This window comes from Gadus macrocephalus, chromosome 9, assembly GCF_031168955.1.
Source record: "Gadus macrocephalus chromosome 9, ASM3116895v1".
NCBI classification, from domain to species: domain Eukaryota; kingdom Metazoa; phylum Chordata; class Actinopteri; order Gadiformes; family Gadidae; genus Gadus; species Gadus macrocephalus.
The window spans coordinates 8891587-8910591 of record NC_082390.1 but is presented as its reverse complement, the minus strand read 5'-3'; the positions used below and the strand labels follow the sequence as shown (position 1 = coordinate 8910591).

Below are 19005 nucleotides of genomic sequence, written 5' to 3'. Positions count from 1 at the left end.
TGCTTTCAGGGGAAGGACTGGGGAACACTTTCTCCTGTTTTGGTAGAACCAGTTTTAACGTTTTGCACATGCGACGCATGCACAGACACATGTCACATTTTTGCAGCGCACGCTATTCCAAACCAAAGCAGTATGGGGAGGGCCCTGGGGCGTAACGGGCCCGCCAACGGTGGAATACCCTGCCGTGGCAGGGTATTCCACAGCCGTTCTCATTGACCATAGGATAACAAGCACAAGTCCAGAGAGCGATTATGTAATCACCCTGCTTGGGAACATAAATGAATGCCATCAAAGATGGCTGCTCACAGATTTAGCAGAAGGCTATCTTTACCTCCTCTGTCTGGCTATAATGGTGACATCAGAGCGCATACAGCCTGTTCTCTCTGCATTTCAGTGGATTATTGCAAAACTCCTGGCATGGTGGGAATGTCACACATGTGGTCGTCCTGTCTGTCATGAGGCTCGGCAGTAAAGCAGTCTGTGGTCCAACGATGACAGCAGACCGCTCTAGGGGGGACAGGGCTCCTCATAGACACCTTGGAAACAGGTGTCCTCAACCCACTTAATAGTATAATGCTGTATCTATAATGGACCCCATGGACACAGCTGACAACAATACAAGTAGAAAAACAAACCATTGTCTTGCTGGCTCTCTCCTCTCTCTGTGTTTACACGGGCCTTACCGGGCTAACACCAGGCAAGGCGAGCGACCGGGTGCAAGTGGATGAGTGCTCATATACAGGGCTGATATTTATATCCGGTGCCAGTATTTGCTCTCATTTACCCTCATCCCAATCGCAAACTTGTTCAAGTCCAAGTCCCATCTCCCCCCCCCCCCCCTCCCGCACTCTGATAGGATTGTCAATTAGTGGAAAGGACAGTGCTTCTGCTGGGGCGGCCAGCTCTCCAGCAAGCGACCTGGGCCGTGGCGTTGGACACAGGCTCAACAATGCATTAGCACACGATGAGCTGTCAGGCAGGATTATTTCAGCCACGCCAGTCAGTGGAGGGGGTGGCGCGCTCTGCTGCACTAAAGCGAGGAGAAAGAGAAGGGGGCGGGAGTGAGACGCGCGGAGCAAAGAGGGAGAGAAACACACAGTGTGGATAGAGAGAGGAGGAAAGGAAAAGTGGTCATTGCACAAGGTGGATTTCTGTTTTGTCCGGAGCACCAATGTTGGAACACTCCTCCGAGCTGGCGCTGGTGCAGAGTTTGTACGTCAACAGCATGCGCTGTCCCCCGTCCGCGGCCGGCGTCTCTGTCGGCGACGAGGACCTGGCAGTAAGGTACGTGGTGGGCTAGGCCCCCCCGTTCAACCGTCTAGGGCTGGCTGAGCTGGGAGCTGAGCCGAATCACTGCTGCCTCTTTGTGTGCAGGATGGAACAGGATGTGTGGCTGTTTTTCATTTGAAGAATTGGGCCATGCCGTGTGTTATTGTCATCTTTTGTCATGTGTGGTATGTGCTTGGAAAGATGATCATATCTAGGAATATGAGAATGTTCTGAATACATGTTATCTCCTGAATAAAGAGAATGGGTTAGTTGTGTGTTCCTGAAGGCTGTTTGTTTAGTGTTGGGTGGACAATGGTGTTTACGTTTTAAAGTAACATCTTGTTTGCTCTTTATTTACCTCCTGTGAATGTCTGCTCATCTTTTTCAAAGTGGGGAACAAACAAGTCCTTACATGGGCTATAAAAAAGAGGAGCCAAGTCAATAATGCAGGGGCTCTTGTGAATAGGAAAAAACCAAACAAAACTGGGAAGAAATGCTCATTGAAACGACCCACATATCATACACCTTAGATAAATCAAAATAAGATGAGGATCCTTTTATTAAAATGTGATATCTATTTTTTGTAAGACAACGGTACACAACAATGGCGTTAATGTGTGTCTCATCAACACTTATCTGGAACTGTTTCTTCAGAAAAGTTCCTGCTCCCCATTTTGAGAGATGTGGTCGCCATTCGGTGAGCTCTGTTGTGTTAGTCCTGAGAGCACAAGACGAGAAGCTATTCCACCAGATTCTAGGAGACAGAGACACGAAATAAATGATGTAGCCCAATTAGGTTGCGGCTGCCCTATTTTTACATGACCTGTTTAGGTCCCGCGTGTGTGTGGGAGTGAGTGTTAGAGTAGTGGATGAATTGATTTGTAAGACTGCAGAGAAAAAACCGTTGATGTCAAACACACAAAAGCAGCCTACGTGTGGCGGATTATGATTGGATTACAATAGTTTTAATGTGAGATTAAGAACCAGATTTGAGCGGGAAGGTCCTGTCAACAGGGCTGTAGACCCACGTTATCCATCCCAACAAACAAACATCTCCCACAGATATCCCAAACCCTCCACACACTCAATCAATGGGGTGGACACAGCAGCATCCAAATTCCACCGAAGGCATACGGTGTCTGTGTGTTCCCTCTAAAGCCAGAGACCAAACACAGTCTATTTACCACAGTCCAGATCCTTTCACATCAAATGTATTCAATGAGCTCCCTCGAGATCAAGGCGGGAGGCAATATGGGGATGTTTGAAAAGGGATGGTGCTCTTGTTTTTTTGTCCTTTTTAATGAAACCTGAAGCCCCAGGGAGGTAAAGCTCTCCCTCTCTCCATCTTCAAGGCAATGGCTGTTATATACTGTGCTCTGTTTGAACGTACAGCAAAATAGGTCACACGTCACATTATACAAACCTCTTTAGAAGTCGGTTATGTATAGCACTGGGGTAGAGCTGCCTAGAGAGATCGCTATGGAGACAAGGATGAAGTCAGATTTCATAAACGAGCTCCATCTTAACCCGGATTATGAATAATATTTTTAATTAGGCAACAGCCGAACCAGAAAGGACTGGTTTGATAATAACACTAGACTATGATAAGACTGCACCCCTATCACCCCCTCCTACCACAATGTGGGAGAGGCCTCGCCCTACAAGTCCCGGCTCAACAAAAGGCCGACTCCCCCTCCCCCATGTTCACAACAGCCATTATACAAAAGGTAACATGGCCCTTGACCCCGCTGAAAGGCGGAATCCAAGTTGCCAGATAAACAACTGCGGTTTAATTATGTCGTATGCGCGGTGAACTAAATAACTTAACTAAACGCAAAACTGCAATGGATATCGCAATTGATAAAACCTATTAAAACAGCTTTTCCTTGTTATTGGTTCAATATTAAAAATGAATATAAAAAACGGTAGGCTGTAGTAAAAGCTGCAGCGCCGAATAAACACAGTGCGGGACATTTGTTCTCACTTAAGAGGTTTGCGACGTCCTTAAAACGTTATAAAGATTCCGTTTTACCTGTCAATGCGCGACCGGGTCCAAATAAGTTGGCCAGTGACGGATATTTAACGAAAATAACGATCGACCGTCTCCAAATCAACGAGCGGGCTGTCAGCGTGGTTTTCAGACCGTGCGTAAAGCTGTGCGTAAAGACCACGCCTCTGCCGTTCTGCAGCTCGGTGTGCAGTGAGACGGGATCCAGTTAGACGGCATCCAGACACACTCTCACTTCAACGGACGATAGGAGACGCCACAAGGAGAGCGAAACAAGGCCGACTCCGTGTTCACATCGCATGCAGCAACTCTGAAGACGCCCCTCGCACCTGTTCCGTTCCGTCTCGCAGTGGTCGGGTCTCTCTCGACCGGGGCTCACTTCTCATTGTCTGCCTGCACCGCGGCGTTGTTTTGATCATGACTTCGTCGTACGATTTGGATTTCCATCTGGCCGAAAGCCGGCTGATGAGTTCGGGCGAAACGATGTAAGTAACTCAACTTTTACAACAAGGGAAAAGGGTAGCCATTTTAATCGCAAAGCAATGCACGGAGGAGGAGCGGCGAGGCCCGCGACTCCGGCTGCGGCTCAAAGCGGAGCCGGAGCCGCTGGCCTCGACGCCGCTCCACCGTTCACCACACGGCGCTACGCCCACGGCCACTGCAACAACTTTAATCCACTCCAACACCACCACCGAACCCCTCTTATCGTACACCATTAAGCCCGCCGCACGGACCCCGTCCGTGTACGTATCTATCGCCGGTTCTCCGCGGCTCCGAGTCACGGGACCCGCGGCTCACAAGGCCGAGTGTGGGCAGCGCTCGGACCCAACGGTCGTAACATGTGCGTCCGGAGCGCCCGCCCCGCGCTCAGAAGTTCCGCCAACAACCTAACTCATTAACCACACGAATTCGGTGTTTATCTGGGACGTTTCTCCGATGTTTTAAGACATCAACCCGCTGACTTCCTTCCGGCTCAAAGTTTGAGCAGAAAGAGTTTCTACCGACGCGGTGTCGCAGGGCGACGGGCGTCGTGCTGCGCTGCACAGGGCAACGCGTAGCCCGCCGTTGACAATACATGGCGTCGGTGACCTGCGTCGGCCAGCGTTCACTTCAAACACGTCTACGTGCCAATCGTCCCTCGCAGTGGTCGGGTTTAACCGCGGTTCGCTTATTTTAATTACCCCGCTCTGGTAGTAAGAAGCCCCGCTTGGGTCTGCCTGGCGCTCCCCGGACCCTCCCTGCTCGTCTTAGCGGTTGTAGCTTCGTCGTAGCAGTTGTAGCTTAGTGTTAGCGGTGGTAGCTTAGTGTTAGCGGTTGTAGCTTAGTGTTAGCGGTGGTAGCTCTGTGTTAAGGTTGTAGCTCAATGCTAACGTCGTAGCTCGATGCAAACGTCGTAGCTCAATGCTAACGTCGTAGCTCAATGCTAGCGTTGTAGCTTCATGCTCTAGCTAGCTCGCCCGGAATTGATGGGTGTTCTCCCGGGCTCCATGTTGCGCGCGGGGGGCTCGCAACAGCAGCACGTGGTCGAGCCGTCGTTGGTGGTCGGGGTTGGGGTCATGTGACCGCGGCCGTGACGCCGTCCTCATGGCGGCGGACCGCGGTCCCCGTGACCCGGGACCCGGCCCGCTTGGGCTCTCTTAACAAAGTACCCTACATACATTATTAATGTTTACATGTATCGAGGTCACGGCGATGCCTCCGTGTTTTCAGCTAATCCTGATGTTAATATTTAATAGACATTCATGTTGCTTTCGTGAACGTTAAATAGTGTTTAACCATGGTATGTTTCAGTTGGTAACTGCTATTGCATAGTTACCAACTGAAATACACCATGTTAAATACTAATAGGAGGACGTTTATTACCCCATCAGCCCTTACTTTCCCATATAACCTAAAAACGTTGATCAATCCTCGTTCAGTCGATGCTGACCGTCACATGTTGTTTGTTGACTCACTGGTCGTGAGGGCTGGACCAATTGTCCATGGTGGTAGGATCCAAATGTAGGAGTATAACCTAAAACAACAACCAGTTTAATAACTGGAGCACATTATTGGCTTCCCATACAAACGTCCACATTGGATTTATTAACGACAAATCATCCAACAACGACACATAATTGGTCCAAAAGATCAAGTCATCTGCTGTCCATATGCATGGGTGGTGGGGGTTTACCAAAGCCATAACTTTGCAGCGTGCATTAGGGAAACGCTGGGCCCAGAGACGACGTGAGAAATTAGATCCACCCTTAGCGAGCTGTGTTTGATTGATTTATCCCCTCGTGGCCGGTGAGAGCCACTATCCGGGCTTAAGCGATATCCTGTAGCAACAAGCGGGGACATTGCATCGGACAAGATAAGCGCAGAGGTGATCCCTTTGTCGTGGCCCGGGAGCTGTTGATCTGTGGGCAGCTTCGGCCTTTTGCCACCAGGTCTGACGCCGTGCACACCACACCAGCTGTTCACTCCTGTGACACGGCTGTGGGAAAGTGCCAGCATGGACAGATGTTGAAGGCAAGGGGCTCTGGTCTCTGGCATGTCACCTGTTCCTCTCTCGCCGTGAGCAGGGGAGCAGGGCCGGGCCTTTGGTAGGTTGAGAAGGTCCCAGTTTGACGACAACAGAGGCTGTAAGAAGTTCAACGTACTGTGCTGGTTCGATGCTGCTGCTGTGGTTTGGCTGGCAGTTCACACAGGATGTTTCTCAAATGAGTTCTTTGGTTCGGTATTTCACAAGAATGGGGCTGTGTTGCACAACCCAGCTGTGTCCAAGGTCTTCTGCAACCCTCATCAATTCTCACATAAAGCTGGCTTCGTTTCCGCCATTTCTTGCATGTTGACAGTTTATAGACCCAATAATAACTAGCTTGGTGTGTAGCTTAATATAAAGAATTTATTAGTGTTATTTATGTTCATTAATATTTATTATTATGCACGGAGTAGGTTTGATATGCCGTTAGTCACGCACATGCCATCAAACATTGATGTTGCCAAACCAAGGAGGCGGCTGCGTTTGTTTTAAATAGTTTTATTGTGCTATTACTCCTTTTTGTTTATAGCATTACTAATGGTAGAATATCATTACTAAACATTCACCAAGTATGAAATCAATAGATTATCTTCCTTGTGGAACATCAGAAAGATGTATAGCCATATCTTATGTTTACAAGCTCATGGCAATGTGTAAACGGTGCATTGGGCCTAGCTATGCAACGGTATATTTACATGTAGAACAGGACATAAGGGAAGGGCAGAATCTATATCTGGTCCTTTTAGAATTTGATATTACTGATCTCAAAGTAGAGCAGGCCCAATTGTGAATATGAATTGAAATGTTGTCTGGCTGCTTACACTTGCTGCTCCACAACCACAAACTCCTGTTCTCAAGGACATTAAGCAAATTGGATTTGGATGAACACAATTGGTAATGGCTTGTTGTTGAGGTCAATGACTTTGCAAATAGAAAAATAAATATCCTAGGATTCCAATGTACACTGCGCTAGTGATCTCTTATTTATTTGTTATCGGTGCAGCCGTTAAGCACGACCCTTTAGTTTCATGTAAAAAGATTGAAGGTCTCCATGCATTGTTTCAGGCAAGCCTATTTCCTGTTGGATTGGTTTCACAAGCAACACGTGAAACCCATTGTGCTGCCCACCCGATTGAGCCATCCCCAGTCGCCAATCTCTTGTAAAGATACTGCTACTAAGCGCCATTGTGTGTTTGCCAGAGAGGGGTGTGGCCATGACCATAATCTGACGTATGACAATACCCTGATCTACCCATAAAATGTGTCCCAATTGTCAAATCAGCTTTTCCTAGCAATACTACCAGACTGCCACACATTGTAAAGGTGGCCGTTGCTCTTAAGATGGCTGGGCTCAAAGCTAAAGGGATAGCGATGCCTCACATGATGGTCAGCATGGGGCTGGTGTACCACATGTCAACCGTATCTGCCGCCCATACAAAGTCGTTTCCTGTGGCGCTGGGGTCAGCTGCAGCGGTAGATAAGCTCCATGCTTAATTAAGCGCCCCGCAGAGAAAAGTGTAGCATTTCTCTCTGGGAATGAGGCAGATGGGGGAAACTCTGCACTAAATGCAATTTGTGTGTGTGTGACCATTCAGTATTGAATAATTCTTAAATCATGCACAAGAATATAAAGGCTGGTTTTGGCATGCTGGGATAATGGTAAGTCAATGCAATTAGCTTCCTTTCTAAAGAAAGCATGTGCTAATTGCTGCCTTTTAGTATGCCGTTTGTCTCTACATCTGAAGGGGCCGGTTGTGAATACTTCTCCTGCCAAGGAGGGCCGCCTAAAGATTTGCATTCATGCTCTGTCACTGAGCACTGTGAGCAAGAGTTGATTTGGTTGCAAGGAGATTTAACTATTCATCGACTCTGGGCCCTACTCGAGGCAGGCTCGTCCATATCTGGCAGGGAGCGCTTGGTTATGGCGGTAAATGGGGCGGGCCTTGTCATCGGATGCTGGCTATCTTTTAACACGGGGGCCATTCACTGGCTGATTGAACATGTCTGTCTCAATCAAAAGCAATAACAATGGAAACTGGGTCACAGTGGACCCATGTGGAGGGAGGTCCTGTACGATGGCACCTTAATGTGTCAGATTTCATGTCTTCTTCATGGCTCATTTGTGATACCAATTTTAGCATTTAAGTGCTTTGGAGAGCCATTGATTTAAATGTCATTGTTATTCAAGCTATATCTACAGTAATAAACCATTCCTCATCCCCCCCCAAAAAAGCATGACGGAGATGTCCCACCATGTGCACGTTAACCTTTAGGGAGTGGGGTCGAAACTGGTCCATTAAGCAAGACGAGGAGGCGTCTCCTGGCGGTACGTGTTCTCCCATAGATCCTCCCTTGCACGTTCAAAATACATGCTTTAAGAACGGCAACCCGATGGCTGCAGAATGGGCCCCAATGGGTTCCCAATTGTGCATTCATGTCCTTTATTTATTATGCATTTGATCAAAGTAAGGAAGGGGAGCATCAAGAGGTAAACATCACCACTTATCTTCGGAGTGGGTCGGCGTGGCGATAACCCCCTCGATATGACAAATGTTATTTACATAGTGACGGGCCGGTGGAGGTTGAGAGATGCGTCCTAATTTTTGCATGAAGATGTCACTCACCGGGGGTCTGGGCGGGCGCGGTCCGGTTGCTCGGCTCTAAGGTCAGGGGAGTGACTGGGCGGCCACATGGCCCTGATACATCATGTGGTTTATGTGCTAGCGCGACAGCAGGTATGCCACCGTCGCCGCGGCACCGAATTACTTCTCAGCTGCTCTGGGGCGTCTTGGAAGGAGACGGCTGTCGTATCCAATAGCTGCATTAGGAATGTTCGAAATCGTCGTACACCGTGTTCCCCGCCTCCGGCTGCGTGGGCCGCTGGAGAGAGTGTGTGTGTTCCTGTGCTTCACATCACGAGTGTGTTCATCAAACGCTGTGTCCTTATGAGTACACTGCCAGGCGGCGGTAAAGCATGCACTTTAAAGTGTTTCACTAGGTGGGAGGGCACATCAAAAACGGTAGCTTTATGAGGGCCTTATCTTGTCATTATTGTCCTTCCTAGCTTCGTAGGTTGGCAGGCTAAACGTTGATGCTCTCTCTCCTCTAATGAAGCGTGTAAACAATTCCTTACACATCTTAAGAGTCTTGTGCCTATGCCCGCAGAGAGGTGGCATCCTCTGCAAAATGGCGTTGAGAGCCCGGGGCGTGAGTGTGGATAAATGGTGTCACGTACCACAGTGTCGTGGCCCTGCTAGACTCAGCCCCCAGCAAGCTCCCCAGCATCCCTCTGACTCGGCCCATTGTTCTGCCCAGGGACCGGTGGACAGCGTTCTCCAGCAGGGGGGAACAATATGTAATTGTTCCCCCCGCCGGGGCGAAGACGCTGTAGGTTACTCCCTGTACCATCGCCAAAATGCCTGCGGAGGAGACGCACCGCGGACGACACGGGGTCTACTAAAGCCAGGTTTCTGCCAGGTTCCAAGCTACACCCCTGCGGTTCTCCATAGCTGTTGGGGAGGGGGGCTACAGCCCCCATTGAGGTGTCTTTTTTTTTTCTTTTGTTCCGATTTTGCTGACTTACGACCTTCTCTGGACCCGTTGTGTTAGTGAGAAAGGAAAATCTCTGAAGACGTTACGAGCGTTGGATAACCGAGGCGCGGTGTCCGAGTGGGAGTCTTCAGCATGTCCTTTAAATCCTTAAAGGAGTTTGGCGTTTCTGCCGAACGCTTGGGATCGATGTGTAAGAGGTGGATGGCTCGTGTCCAAAGGTCGGCATGCTGTTAATCACTTCCTTTATTTATTTAATCTCTACTCTGTAGCTTTTCTTTAGTGTACCCCCCCCCCCGCCTTCCTTTGTTGCCTTGTGGTAGGAAAGTAAAAAGTAGCATAAAATGTGAGTGGTGTTGCATGTCTCTGGAGCTAATGGAGTCCCATGTTCTGAATCGACACCAGGTCTTGTGATCTCTGCCTTGCCTTCACGGTGTCAGCGATGGCCTTTTGATTTATATGACCCTTCTCCTGAAAACATGTCTGCCAGTAGTGCTAACTTGCCCGTCCTGCCTCGCATCGTATCTGTGTGCGGAGGGAAGGATAAACTGCAGTCTTGCTCCTATTCTCACCTGGCCCAGGGACATTGCCTGATGGAAGATGGTGTTATTGAGTGGGACACTTATCTATATCACTACACTTCTTTTTGCTAGCCCCCTCCCGTCCCACGTTGACTGTTTGTCAATATGTGGTTTTGAGTATGCGTCTTCTCGCCTTCTGCAGCAAAACGCCTTCCAGCGGTGGCCTGATGGCTTCCCGTTTCCGAAATGCTGATTCTTAAATTAGAGCGGGTTGGAATCGTCCTGTTTCTGACTCTAATCCCTTTACCAAAGTTATCTACAGACTGAAAATGCATACATTGAGGTCTGACAGTTGCTGTCAATTCTGTGAAATGAATCTCTCCCCGATTTAAATTTCCTTGCTGGCAAAATTATATTTGTGCAAATGTACATGGATTAAAGTTCTCCGTCGCTACGACGGATTTCCGTCATTTGGAGTTCAGAGGCCACTTCACATCTCCGATAACGTCGGGACAAATTTACAAACAGGCGTCATTTGGATAAACTAATCGCATATTAAGGATCTAAATAGGTACTTTCTCGCATAAAAAAATATTAAAACTTAAGAAAGTGATGTATTAACAGCACTGAAGCGAGAATTAAAACGGCTTTTAGCAGCTTTACCGCTACCGCTGCCGCGAAATGCATTCTGGGAAACTTGCATACTGTATACTGCGGTGCAGTCGGTCTGCTGTATACTGCATACTGAATCCCACATTCAGTATGCAGTATACAGTACATACTGCGCAGTATGTAGTCGGCAGTACGGTAGTATGCAGTTTCGAACATGGACATACACGCGTGTATTATGTCGTCATACGTCAACGCCGGTAAAATTGTCAAATTATATAGTGAGTATTTAAAAGGTCTACCGTTAAAATTGACTGAAAACACAAGCATTTTAATGTACATCCCGATTATATATTAAATATATTATATACAAATGTATTTATATACACACCATTTTCGCGCCACATCTTACGTCTCTTTGTTGTGTTAGTGTTGAGTGTCAGAGCGAAAGTTAGTATGAACTCCCTTATAATGATTGACGGCTCTGATGTATCGGATATTGATAAAACACAAAAAAAGCTTTGCAAAAAAAAATTCTTAGTCTAATTGAAAAGACAACAAAAAAATTGCAATAGATGCAAAAGAACAGCTGTTTAAAATCCTCCTCCTGTAAAACAGTATTGGTCGAGCATTTAAACGTGATGGCTGCATTTGGTGCTGATGTCTTATACATTTGTATTTCTTAAGCAGGTGTCAAGTAACCTAACCTGGAACATGTTTCACACACTGCACGTGACTTGGCTGTAGCGTGAATACAATTTCAGTCAGAAGATTTTTTTTCACTTTAATCCCTGTATGTATCATTTCCATATAATCCTCAATAATTTCACTGCGTTTCCTCCTTGGTCCTCACAACAAGCTTGAGCGTTTACCTTACTCCTCGGGTCATGCAGCACTATTTATCAGTTGTCTGGGCGAGCCATGGAGGTAAATTGATGTCGTTTTCTATCGTCGTCACTGTGAACTAGGACAGACCGCCAATCATTTAGCCAGGGAAACCTCCCCATTGGTTCTTGGCAGCGTACATGACCGTAAATCAAACTCCCAGGCATCAGCGACTACGCAAACCAGGACAAGGCGTGCTCGATATTATTTAATGTTGTCTGGACTGCACATATTTCAGTAGGGCAGCTTTAATGGCCCCTAACAGTATAATAGGCCGGGATGGGTCCAGGGATTAAAGTACTGCTGTGATTTCATTCCAATATCTGAAACGGGTTCACACATTAGTATCATCCCTAAACTGTCACCAATGGCCCTTAGTCTTATCTCTTAGATTTATAAAGGACAACGTACGTCATTGAACTCATTCCATTGGTTGTGCTTCACATCACATACGGGTCTATAATGTGGAGCAGGGCCGTAGAACAGAGAGATGAACCCCAAGAACAATCGCTCTTCCTCCGTTAATTCAACTGCGCTGTTTCTGCTGCCGGTCTCTGGATCATACGGACGTTACAATGAAGGGTTGTTTTAAATAAACGATAGACTGGTTGGGCATGAGTATTTATTTATAAATGGATGTATATAAAAAGGTTTGGCACGTTTTTTGTAGTTTTTTTTATATACAAAATCTTTGGTGCAGGTCATTAGTCATCCCCTGTCACTTCATTTCAGAAATCAATCTGGTCTTTGATGGATGTCTTTCTGCGGGTCTCCGAGATGGATGAATTCCACCCCAACAGGAAGAGGGATTGACATGAGATTGTCCCCGTCTGGGAATACTAAACACTAGGGGTGGGAATCACAGGGTACCTTATGATACGATACGCGATACAGGCCCACGATACCAATAATATCGGTTTGCCGCCATTCTGCGATAATCAATATATTTTTTGACAATCCTATAAAGCTGCATGATATGACTAACGATGAATACAAACTGACCGTGAGTTTTTCAGTTACTCGACTTTAACTCGTTAACTTAAGCTACATTTTCCTCATTCATGTGTTGAGCTCCACCTCGAATTCCGAGCGATATTTCCTGGGCATGAGAAGTGCCAGTGTATCGTTTCTCATATCATACGAAGAAGAGCGACGATATATCTCCCCACTCCTACTAACCACGCCTCTCTCGTTCTTGTGCCCCCCTCAGCAACGGCAATGGGAGCAAATTGAACGGCTCCGTGGAGCACCTTGACCAGCCGGACCACGACTCCATCAAGATGTTCGTGGGGCAGATCCCGCGCTCCTGGTCCGAGACGGAGCTCAAGGAGCTGTTCGAACCCTTCGGCGCCGTGCACCAGATCAACATCCTCCGCGACCGCACCCAGAACCCCCCGCAGAGCAAAGGTATGTGCCAGGGCCCGGCCGGCGCCAGCTGGCCCTCTGCCTCCCCCCTGACTCCCTCTCTCCCCCCCCCCCCCCCCCCCCCGGTACACCTCAGATGGCCACGCACCAGCGGTCCGCTACAATATATTCCAACAGAGCTCCATCGCCGGCCAGAAAATGTCGGCCGTCTGCTGCACTGTTTGTCCGGTACTCTTGTGTTTTGCAGAGCGTTGCATCGTTGGACTGCAACACAATGTCCCCCGGCCTGTGTATGCAACATGCAATACCGCTGGGTTTTATTATTATGCTTAACGGACACAGATGATCCAATCGCCTCTTGCCTTTCTGGTGTGGTGGCGCTAAAATGGAAGCTGCATTTGTGTAACCTCGCATTATGGAAATGAAGGCTTTTGCTCTGCAACACACGGCTCAGAGTGTAGCCTCGTGTAACGCGAGTGTGGGCTAAGAGTGTTGCTCGACTGCAATTTCCTATTAAGACATCCAACGATGCACTCACCTTTTTAGAAAGAGTGCTCGAGTCGAGAGATTCAGTTTAGGCTGCAATTAGGGGGAGACAGTGGAGTGGGGATCCCACCCTGAGAGAGAGAGGGGGAGAGAGAGCCTCTGATAACACAATGCAGGGTGATGGGCAGCTCCTGTAGAACTGTCAGCCTGAGCACGTCCTGCACATTTCCATTCCTCCTATGCTCAGTTGACCCTGCTATGGTCTGAAGCCTTAATCCGCCCTGTGGGTTTGATGTTGGGCCTCCGCTTTGATGTCGCAGGGTCTATCTGGCCCGGCCGTCTCGCAGCAAACCGGAAAAACGGGCTGGGCTGGGGGGTATGGCTGTAATCTGTGCAGTGCAGTCTTGAGGCTTGTCACCGGGATTTAGTCAGGTAGGCCAAGCGTGGCCATGTACTGGAGCAGCCCAGCCCCCTGCTCCGTTCCGGGCAGTGGTCTACCTATAGACCTCCGCTCTGTAGCAGGCTGCCTCTAGACTTCCTCCGTTCCGGGTTCACGTGGTTCACATGCTCAGGACTTAAACGAATCTCAAGCGTCCCCTGGAGACTGTTGTGCGTTTGTGTGAGGCGGTGGTGCGTCTCCCAGGTCGCTGTGTGGCGGCGTGCATACAGGAGACATTGTGAGTCCCCCTGTGAGGCCATGAATGGTTCAAAGCCTCCCTTATAGCCGCCCCCCCCCCCCCCCCCCCCCCCCGGCCGCGGTGTCAGCTGTGATGGCCTATTGACATGTTAATGCAATGTTAATGTATTCCAACTGATAATCCAGACTGATCACTGGAGCCCTTTCGGCTTGCCCCGGCCCCAGGAGGTGAGCCTCCTACTCTGCCCCCAGTGCGATGCTGAGGAATAACGACACCCAGCAGGGGGGCTATTAAAAGTATTAAAGTGTTTGATTAAAGAATATCAATTTAAATCCCTGAAAAGGCATTCGCAAAGTCTTGCAAATTATCTGCCTAGGTCTTCGATATTATTTTATGACTATCGGGAGAGCAAGAATGTTAAAAGAAACAAACTAGTAATGGTGGTTTTTTATTCTGTCTATTCACGTTTGGATGATGTTCGATGTTATGGACGAGCTGCGGACCACTGCCCTGGCGGTTCGCTCTGCACCATACTTTTGTTGTCAGGCGAGCAGCATGGCTGAGATCAACTAGCTTGGCTCGCTAGCTTGTTGGCTTGTTAGCTTGCTAGCTCTGAGCACGGCATAACTGCACGTTGCCGACTGTCCTACCAAATTAAGATCCTGGTAAAAAAAACTGTCGGTGCTAAAAGTGTAATTTAATTAATCCCTATATTAAGAATATTCATTAGATTCCAAACTAATTGGTGGTTCTTGCCGACGATCTGGTCTTAAGCCCAGCATCGTAGCAGAGACCGAAACCTGCGCTAACGACCCAGGCTGAGCCCTCGTTTAGGGAAGTATTGTGCTCTGAGTGGTGTTAAAACTGTGTTTAACTGAACCTGGAGAAGCCTGCCCCCACCCCCTCCCGAAGAAGATCCCCCCTCCGGTCTGCACTTTGTCTGCACATCAAATAATAAACCCCTCTACCCCCCCCCCCCCTCCCATGCCCTCCATCTTGTATTTTGTTTTGACTAATGGCGTCAAGAGCACTGTAATCCACACTTCCATTTTGATCGGTTGTATATTTCTCAAATCTTCTGCCAGCCGGAGCTGGCTGAGCGATCCCTATTCTATCTTTTGAAAGAAATCAATATTTTTTAGGTCACATCCACCACAGGTCTGGTTGGAAACCATCTGATAAGCAGTGTGGCTCGGAGGCGGGGGCTAGAGGAGAGGGAGCCACTCTGAGAGGAGAGGGAGGGAGAGAGACACTCTGGGAGGGAGGGGGAGAGAGAGCCACTCTAGGAGGAGAGAGAGAGAGAGAGGGAGAGAGAGCCACTCTGAGAGGGGAGGGGAGGGCAGAGGGAGGGAGAGAGAGCCACTCTGAGAGGGGAGGGCAGAGGGAGGGAGAGGGAGAGAGAGCCACTCTGAGAGGGGAGGGGAGAGGGAGAGAGAGCCACTCTGAGAGGGGAGGGCCGAGGGAGGGAGAGGGAGAGAGAGCCACTCTGAGAGGGGAGGGAGGGAGGGAGGGAGAGGGAGAGAGAGCCACTCTGAGAGGGGAGGGAGGGAGGGAGGGAGGGAGGGAGGGAGCGAGCGAGGGGGAGAGGAACTCGATGCATATTAGAGTTCAACAGCCCCCCACACACACACGCGCACAACCCCCAGCCTGGGAGCGCCAGTAACGGCATAATACACACTATGTAGGTCAGAGACGCTGCAGCAGCCCTCACTTCCCCAGCCCGCTGAAACTGACAGGCTGGAATGCCTCTGGCGCTCTGCTGGGACGCAGGGATGAGAGGCTCTCTCTCTCTCTCTCTCTCTCTCCTCGCTCGCTCTCCCCCCACCCAGCCCCCCCTTTCCCTTCCTGCTCTTCTTTTCTCCATCACCCCTCCCCCATTGCCTAACCCGGCCCCTCTCCCCTTCCTTCCCCCTCCCTCTGTGCCTCTCCCTCTCTTTGCCTCCCTCCCTCTCACGCTCTCTAGGCCTCTCCCTCCTCCCTCCCCCCTCTCTCTGCCTCACTCCCTCCCCCCTCTTTCACTCTCTCTCTCTGCCTCACTCCCTCCCCCCTCTCTCTCAGTGCCTCTCCCCCTCTCTCTCTGCCTCACTCCCTCCCTCTCTGCCTCACTCCCTCCCTATCCTGCTCTCTCTCTGCCCCACTCTCCTCCTCTCTCCCTCCCTATCTCTCTGCTTCTCTCCCTCCCTCTCCCTCCCTCCCTCTCTCTCTCCCTTCCTGCTCCTCTCTTTGTGCAATTTCCATGATTCCCATGCGTGGGCTTGTGAACGGGGGTTTGGGGAAAGTGGTGTGTGTCATTTGTGTGTTGTTTGAAACGTGTGACTCGTGCTCCATGAGGCCTGCCAGCCCTGGGTGGCTGGTTCGGCGCTGACCCGTTTCCCCCCCCCCCCACGCCTCCGTGGGGCTCGGTGTTCGGCGCGAGCCCCTGCCGACGCGTCCTGCGCACACATCTTGTTATCTGGTCCGCTCGGCCCGGGCAGTTAGCCGGCTAACCGACGGTGCTAAGAATATCTGGTCACATGGTCGGCGCCATGTGACAGCTGGCATGCAGGCGTTTGTCCGTTAGTGTTCCTGCTCCTCGATGCTGGCCCTCCGCAGTGTGTCCGCCAATGGGAACATGACCCCCGTTCATGTGTTGTCTCTCTCTCTCTGCAGGCTGCTGTTTTGTAACCTTCTACCAGAGGAAAGCGGCACTGGAGGCTCAGAATGCACTGAACAACATAAAGACTTTAAGTGGGGTGAGTTGGCTGCCTGAGATGATGCAAACATACTCTCTCACTCTCACACTCACTCACTCACTCACACACACAGTTAATAAACATGCAGCTTCCTAAAAATACACCAGAATCCAGTGAACAACACAAAGACTTAAAGTGGGGTGATCAGGCTGCCTGAGATTCTGCACACACACACATGCACACACATTCTCTATCACACTAACTCTCTCTCACACTCCCTCTCACATGCTTAATAAACATGCAGCCTACTAAAAATTCCACAGAATGCACTGAACAACCTAAAGACTTAAAATGGGGTGATCACGCTGCCTGAGATGCTGCACACGCTCTCTCACCCTCACACTCTCACTCACACTCGTCTAACACGTTTAATCAACACGCAGTCTCCTAAAAATACCCCTTCCCTTGGATCCTTTACCTTCGCATGTTGCTCTCCTTGCTCCCTTCACATGTTGCTCTCCTTGTGTGGAGACGTGAGTGGGGGTCTGCCGGTCCTGCTCCTTGGTCACCTGATTTATCGACGGGCTAAAGCCCGGTCAACCAAGAGAAGCGATAGCTTGTTAAACCGTCAACATGTTCCCCACTGATTGCTCGTTCAAAATCACACCTTCCAATCAATTAAATCCATAGCAACACCCCTCAGCCCGTCATTAAATCAACACTATCAGAGAGAGAGAGAGAGAGAGAGAGAGAGAGAGAGAGAGAGAGAGAGGGGTGGCTGGTTGAGTCGAACTGGGGCTGACGGATCGAATGTAGTGGACTGTACTTAAATAACTACTTTCCCTGTCACGCCATCAATCAGATCTGCCCTTTCAAAACAAAGTGGTGGTGTGGGAGGAGCAGAGAGGAGCTGAGCCGACGCCGGTGCCTCCCGGCTCCTCCGGGCTGTTGGCCGGCGGCGGCGGCTCAGCTCCTCTCTGCTCCTCCCCTCCTCTGGGCTGTTGGCGGGCGGCGGCGGCGGTTGGCGGGCCGGTGGTGCGGCGGCAGCGGGGAGGCCGGTGTGGCTGCGTCCCTCCGTCTGTGCCACCTCCTCCTGCCTGATCGCCCGTGCCAGCGAGCCGCCACGCAGCGCGGCCATCTGTTGCCCCCCCCCTACCTCTCTGTCTGCTGCTCCTCCAGGAGGGGAAGAGGAGGAGGTGGAGAAGTAGAAATGAAAACGTCTCTTTGGATCTGCTTTATGCTCTACATTTAGGGCGATAATCGCCTTTTTAACCAAAGCGATTTACAATAAGTACGTTTGTCAGAAGAAAGAGAAACGACAATATATTGCTGTCGATACAGTAAGGATGTTCATACAACAAGTGCTAAGCACTAACAATCACTTTGTTAACCCACTCCCCATACTCAACATAGATAGCTAGGATAAGACGCAACAACATGCTAAGTACTATTTTTAAGTAGCAGGACGTACAAAATAAAATTTGTGCGTCGGAGGAATTGGGTGGGTGGCTAATGCAGAGTCTAGGTGAACTCAATATCAGAGGGATGCACTGGGTATGTTTAGCGGAGGATTAAGGAGTTCACCCAATGGCCTTGTGTGTTTTAGGATGGATGATCTTCAGGAACAACCTGTGACCAAAAGAGTGCGAATGAGACTCTTGAGTGAGCGTTCTTTAAATGATGTGGCCCCAAGACTTGTTACACCGCATTCCTGTTAGTCGTAGTTATTATAATTCAGTTTCTCATTGTCAATCATTGAAGTTGATGATGTTTCAGAAGCAGCCGAGGGCCAATTTGGGTAGAAATTGGAACAGCTTAAAGAGGATAGCCGTGAGCGTTCCGGGTTCCAGGACGACGACGACTGGCCTTTGGAAAGAGTGCTCGCTTAATTGGTTTGCTGTTTTTACGACCCGTGGTTCTTATTATGGAGCGGTCCTGGACTGACTGCCTCCTTCCTCATCAGTCGCCTTCCACTGATTGTTTTAGCCTCGTTTCCTTCGCCCCTTCTTGTTTCCTGTCCGCTGTGCTTTATATTGGATTCACTTCCTGCCTAAGAAGAGAAGCGCCCTGGACATGTATATATTATTATTACAAAAAGATCAATGCATAACTGAATACAGATGGCCGCGGTGTGAAGTGAGTTGAGAGGCTGGAAGCATCACCACTGCCTTGGGGAATATTCTCCTGCGGCCGTGAGGCGGACACACAGGGACTAGAAGCAGGATAGATGTCAGGGTTTTGGACTCCCAGCCCAAGGGCTCTGGGTTCGAGCCCGAGGTCTCCAGTCCCCCTGCAGACGGCCCATCCCAAAGATAACATACCTGCCCATAATGACATGCATCTAAAATAAATGGAGTGCATTTATACAGCGCCTTATTAACCAGCGGGCACTCAAAGCGCTTTACAATATTGCCAAACATTCACCCATTCATGCCCACATTCACACACCAACGGCGGAGTCCGACAAGCAAGGCGACAG

The 19005-nt window shown here is 49.6% G+C and overlaps 1 protein-coding gene across 1 annotated transcript; it reads left to right on the top strand.

The window, feature by feature from the left end:
* Nucleotides 1-989: 989 nt before the first annotated feature.
* On the top strand, nt 990-18960 carry LOC132465045 (CUGBP Elav-like family member 2). Its single transcript, XM_060061718.1, has 3 exons — nt 990-1284; nt 12576-12772; nt 16504-18960. The coding sequence occupies exons 1-3, from the start codon at nt 1172-1174 to the stop codon at nt 16680-16682; spliced, it is 489 nt and encodes a 162-aa protein (XP_059917701.1). The 5' UTR covers nt 990-1171; the 3' UTR covers nt 16683-18960.
* The last annotated feature ends 45 nt before the right edge of the window (nt 18961-19005 follow it).